Source organism: Vidua chalybeata, chromosome 4, assembly GCF_026979565.1.
Source record: "Vidua chalybeata isolate OUT-0048 chromosome 4, bVidCha1 merged haplotype, whole genome shotgun sequence".
NCBI lineage: Eukaryota > Metazoa > Chordata > Aves > Passeriformes > Viduidae > Vidua > Vidua chalybeata.
The window spans coordinates 21,274,337-21,280,336 of NC_071533.1; the positions used below are offsets into that span (position 1 = coordinate 21,274,337).

Here is a 6,000-nt window from a genome sequence, read left to right on the forward strand (position 1 = left end):
CATATCCTTCTTAAGTATAAGTGCTTGTAAGAGCTAAACACTGAAGTAATTATCCTCTCCTATAAACCTGAAGTTGAGAGTTCATCTTTCATTGCTTGCATGAGCCTACCTCTAGCATTTGTCCATGTCTAGGTGTGTTACTTTTTTCTTGCAGATATTATGGATGTTACTTGGTGGTGATTTTTTGTTTAGTTTTCTGGTGAGATTGTGTATTGCATTATTTCCCTTCATTTTTGCTAATAGGAACCCACACATTGTGATGCTAACCCTGACCTTATCTTTGAAGATATGACAGTAATGACAGATTTTGAGCTGCATGTTCTTTGTAAGCAATATTCTCACATCAATGACTTCACGTTAGACATGGAGCAGATCCTGGATTCTGGGAAGTTTAGAGCACTGGAACGCATTCTCTCTGACCTTAAAGAGAAGGTATTACAGATGGCTGAAGCTTTTTCCTGTCTAAAGAGTGGCTTTAAATAACTGGTTAAATTAATACCTGCCAGCTCTGTATGCAACCCAGTTGCTTTGCAGTGGAGTTTTACAATGTAATTTAGTGCATGTGCAGAATTACAAAGCAACACTTAAAGCTTTTAATGTGCAGCCCTGAGTATGCACATCACTTTAGAGACAGCTGAAACAAATTTTCCCAGTTTTCCAAGTTTCAGAGTATTCATCCCAAGTTAACTACTCTATTAATATATGGGGTCTTGCATAATTTTCACACCTCGTGGACTTGGACCTTCTCTTGGTAATTGAATAATTGTATTACATTAGAATAATCGTGTGTGTGTTAAGCCAGTGGAAAGGTAAGAGGAGGTCCCTGCTTGAAGTCCTGCCCTGAGAATGAGACAGGTTTGTTTTGCAAATAAGCATGTACCATATCCTGAATTTGTGCAGGTGGGTGCTGTGGATCTGACTATTTCAGACAAAATAGGGCTACTCCGTGTATTACATTAAATATTTAAATTTAAGTTTTGAATGAAAGCATTTTGATGTTTATAGGTGAAGTGATCTGTTATTTATGCATTTGATATGTGATTTGTTTGAGCCACCTAAGTACAAAGTAATTAAAATATCACTGCAATAACAGACAGTGAGTTAATGCAGCAGAACTACTGGATATGGAGTCTGCACTGAAAGTCAATGATGATTTTCAGCTTGGTCTTTTATTTTGGAAAACAGAGATTCTATGAAGTAAAATCACATATTTGCATCAATAAAGAATTATTGATGCAAACAGTAGACACGTTTCAAAATTTTTGCTTTGCTTTATCCTTTGCAGGGTGACAGAGTTGTGTTGTTCAGCCAGTTCACTATGATGCTGGACATCTTGGAAGTTTTCCTAAAACACTGGCAACATAGATACATTAGGCTGGATGGAAAAACGCAAATTTCTGAGCGGTATGTGACTCTTGCCAAAAATGAGAAAGTGAATGTGTTGGAGAGGGGGAGGTGACTTTGGACCTTTGTTTTCCAATGTATAGAAGTCTCTGCTCACTGGACATTGACCCATAGATCTGAATTTCAGATCACCTTAGTAAAGGTGAAGTTGAAAGATGAGGTTTAGGTGGTGAGGTTAACAGTTAAGTCTTTGCCCTGGAAATGAAAAATACATGTTGACAGCAGTTCCTATTGTGTTTGATTTGTGTGTCAGCATGTCATAACACCTGTAGCTATTCCTTGGAAGTAGAGTGTATCTCTTTTGCAAGAGGCAGATACACTCCTTTGTTTCTCTAGGACAAACCATTCTGTCTGTCCCTGCAGCTGAAAATGTTGCAATACTTTTCTTGTTTGAGCTGAGCTGGTTTTGTCTCAAGAATTTTTGAAGATTTTTTTTGGATGCTTTTTCCTTCATTTCAAAAAACTGTCATTCTTGCTGGAGTGTTCATTCCCATGTAGAGCTGATGTCTGTTTCTGCCCTTGCATTTGCAGTTAGTACAGGAGATTGTCTTGAAGCAAAATTCATCCCCTGCTTCCCCATTAGTTTCATGTGTTTCAGTCTTCCATTGTCCTCCAACTGACTCTTTGTGTTCTGTGATCATCAAAAATCTTTTTCTAAGCCTTTTTTTGCTCTTTGCTATCCATCTGTCACTCAGTATGTTTCTCTGGTCACTGCAGAGGACTGTCGTTACCCTTTTTCCTGCTGTGTAACATCTGTACTATGGAGCTGCTGTGCAGTGCTGCTGTCCTCTCTTCCAAAAGTTCATCCCAACTTCTGTGTTCAGCTCTGGAGCCAGTGTGGAGTATTTTCCAAAGCCTGATGCATGGTGTCTTTTGTTCTGCAGGATACATCTGATAGACGAGTTCAATACAGATATGGGTATATTTGTATTCCTTCTGTCCACCAAAGCTGGTGGCTTGGGCATTAATCTGACCTCGGCCAACATTGTTATCCTTCATGACATTGACTGCAACCCTTATAACGATAAGCAGGCCGAAGACCGGTGCCACAGAGTGGGGCAGACACGGTAAGGCTTTTTTTTAATTATAGTGCTTGGTTTTCTTGGAGGCAAGCTCTCAAAGGAGGCTAAAAGGACAATATTTATGATTAAAAATTTTAAGCAGAGAGTTGTGTAGAGCAGCTCTGGGTTGTGTGGGAGCTAGGAACTGTAATTGTCTTAGTCCATGTTGCTGGCAGAACAAACCTTTATTTACACTTTCCTCTTTTTCCTAGTTCACTATAACTCTCAAACTGTGCATAATTCTCAAATTTCTGGTGCTGGGAACTATTCCAAGGTAGATCTGAAGTCTTTGGGACTGTCTGGCCAAGTTGTTTGTTCTCTTCAGGAGACTTCTAAGCTTTTAAGTGCCACCCTATCATAAAGAGCGAAACCATAGAATATGTGTAATTTTAGCAGTACTCAATGGTAAATGAAATTAGGGGGAATTGGACTTATTTATATTAATGGGGATTTTTATGACTGTTCAGACATTTGCAGTGGCTGGGAGTACAAGAGAAAACATGTTTTTTCACAATACAGAGCACAGTTATTGCAGAGAAAAATCTAGAACCTCTTTGTATTGCCCTCTCATTCATTTTCCCCATCCTTGCTTTAAACCCCAGCCAGCTGAGCCAAGGTATGGCATCCTTCCCTTTTGCACTAATCCAAACTAGGAAAATGGATTTTTTTTTGTGTGGTTTTCAGAGAAGTACAAGTCATAAAGCTCATCAGTAAGGGGACTATTGAAGAAACCATGCTCAAAATCAGCCAACAGAAATTGAAGTTAGAACAAGATATGACTGCAGCAGAATCAGGTAGGTGTCTTGCACATAATGATGTCCACTTAAGTAAATTAGAGCTGCAATATGTTACTCTGAAAAAACAAGGTTCTTCATGCAGACAAGCCTTTTGTTGTTTGGGTTTTTTTATGTTAAACTAGAAAGATGTGTTTTTGCTGGTTGTTCTTTGATTTGACAGGAGGTGCCCTCTGAATCTGACCCAGAAATCAGTGACCAAGTCCTACAAGCAGAGGATTTTTTTACTGTTTTGGGGACATAGGCTTTTATCTGTTTATTCAAAATATTTTAAGCTGTACTAATGCTTCTCTTTATTCCTCAGGAGAAGAAGGAGCCATTCCAGCAGATATAGCCACACTATTAAAAGCTTCATTGGGTCTCTAAAATGTAAATATGTTGTGAAATTCAAGAAAGTACCCCAAGGACTCTTACATTACTGTTGACCAGGAGTTTTATGAACGTTTATAACTTTTTGTAATTTCTTTATTGTATTGCTCATGGTATTGAAAATTTTTAACACCAATAGCATTCTTTTGATGCTTAAAAGCATAAATGGCCCAAATGTGCCAACCTCAGATGCTGAATAAAGGTTTTACAGATCAATTTTTAAAATGGGGACCTAAGTAGTAATTGTTTTAACAAATCCGCTACTGCTCAAGATTTGTCAGTATTTTTGTAATTATTTCTACCTCCAAATATATATATATATAAACTGTCTGTTTCACTGGATTCTGCGTGTAGATTTTTTTATATGTGCCTTATTTGACAATGCTTGAGTGTGTTTCTGTTTGTTTTAGTTCATTTGATGTACCGTACTGGTTTTGTATCAACTTGTTCCAATAAAATTCCATACATTGACAAAATGTTTTCATGGTTGTGGTGATTTGGGGCAGGTGAGGGGATGATAATGTGCATGTTAGAAATCAATTAGACAGTTCTCAAACCAGCTGGAATGTTCCAATTGAACTGTCTTGGCTTTGTCCAGCAGTAGTTAATTACCAGTGTGTCATTGTACTCTAATTACAGTGGTGTGATGATATTGATTGTAAAAATAGAAGTCCTGCCAAATGGTTTGGTCAAGTCTGTGGGTATTCTGGTCAACTGTGTATGACTTCTGCAAATTCAGAATGGGTGGGAAATTAAAGCTTTTCCAAAGCTTTTTCCAAATGTGGACTAAACTGCTTGGCTTTTCCTAGAAATGTTCTGTGGCTGCGCTGTCTGTTCCAAAATGCACAACTGAAATAAGGTGAAGATGTACTGTATGGTTTGAGAAGGGATATGGGTAAGAATCAGTTTTCTGTGCTTCTTTAATTCCACTGGTTCTGCTGAGCTAAATAGAGGGATTTAACAGAGAACCACAGGTGTTTAATGCTACAGCTGATCAGGTTGTGTGTTTCTGTTGAGCATGATGCTGATCCAACTCCTATTCCATTGTACCTGTATGTTCTCACCTGCTTAGTTCAAATGTGGGTTGAAACAAGATCCCTACCCTTCAGGGTGGGTTGTGTGGTGTTCTGGATGTGTGTGGGATCAGTTAATATATACTGGAGGAGCAGTGGTTACCTCTGGGGTCAGTATCTGTCTTTAGGTGCTGTGGAACTCATGTGTGTTTCCACCTTTATTCCTTGTAACTGTTTCTACTCTTTTTAGCTGGGAGTCTCAAGAGATTGCAGGGCCTCCATCCTGGGAGATAACGAAGAGCTAACTGGATGCAGTCCTGGGCAGCTGCCTGTAGGTGGCCCTGTGTGAGCAGGAGCTTGGACCAGATGACCTCCCGAGGTCCCTTCAACTATTCTATAGTTCTGTTTTTCTGACTGGGAAAGATGTACAGAGGGGAAAAAAACACAAAGCTACTCTCTGAAGTCAGTTGCTGAAGAAGAGAGGAGTTTTGGGATCTAAAGAAGGAAAAACATAAGAAGAGCCAGAGCAAAGCATGCAAGGAGTTGCAAGGCAGGTGAAGATGGGAATGAGTAAAGGTTGTTTCTTTCTGTTCTGACAATACCTGAGTTGTCTCTCTTAGGGGTTGTTTGGTGTCACTCATGATTCAATGAAATAATACTTGAGGTGGGAGGAGAAAGTAAATGTGAAGGCAAATACTTTCCCAACAGTGGCGATTTCCAGCATGGAGTGTTATCCAAGTTTGTTGTGGTTTATCTGCTTACACCACACAATGGAGACCACTCACAAGCACTTGTCTCCCCTTGAGTTTGTGTAAACCACTTTCATCCACAGCTGTCCACATTGCCAGGATTTCCACCTGCCTTTTCTCCTGTCCTGGAAGAGCAAACCCTTCATTTGTTCTATACCTGGTTGCCACCACTGACCTCCAGTTTGTGTCTCCTACTTATTGGCATAGATACTGAGCTGTTAAATGTTTTTTTGCAGCTGGTGTGTTTATGGAGAACTGGTACTGGTATGGGCACCAGCTCAGCTGTACAACTGCTTTTGGCTTGTTTTGGAGGTTTCCGTTTGGTTTTTTTCAGGGGCACAGCATAAACCTCAAGCTTCTCAAATACTTTTTTCTTTAATTTTATTGACTAAGTGAGTCTTTTTTCTTTTTTTTGCTTAGTGTCCCACACATTTGCCCTCTCCTTTTAATTTGCTTTCCTCCAGATTGAAAGACTGCAATAGGCAAAATGTTGAGATTGCACCTCTCCATGAAAATTCATTCACTTTTTCTCCCTTTGAGAGTGCACAAAACATTAATTGGTTTGATCAAGCACTGTGTTAGTAGAGAAGGAATGTGATTGAAACCACAC

General features: G+C 39.4%; 1 protein-coding gene across 4 annotated transcripts in view; it reads left to right on the forward strand.

Annotated features, from left to right (window-relative positions):
- Positions 1 to 4,098, forward strand: part of SMARCAD1 (SWI/SNF-related, matrix-associated actin-dependent regulator of chromatin, subfamily a, containing DEAD/H box 1) — a 40,721-nt gene extending 36,623 nt beyond the window's left edge. For all 4 annotated transcript variants that reach the window (XM_053940562.1, XM_053940563.1, XM_053940566.1 and 1 more), the window contains 5 exons: positions 244 to 432; positions 1,286 to 1,404; positions 2,289 to 2,471; positions 3,150 to 3,259; positions 3,564 to 4,098. In XM_053940562.1, coding sequence (XP_053796537.1) covers positions 244 to 432; positions 1,286 to 1,404; positions 2,289 to 2,471; positions 3,150 to 3,259; positions 3,564 to 3,625 — 663 coding nt within the window. In that variant the 3' untranslated portion in view covers positions 3,626 to 4,098. The remainder of the gene's footprint in view (positions 1 to 243; positions 433 to 1,285; positions 1,405 to 2,288; positions 2,472 to 3,149; positions 3,260 to 3,563) is intronic.
- Positions 4,099 to 6,000: the final 1,902 nt, after the last annotated feature.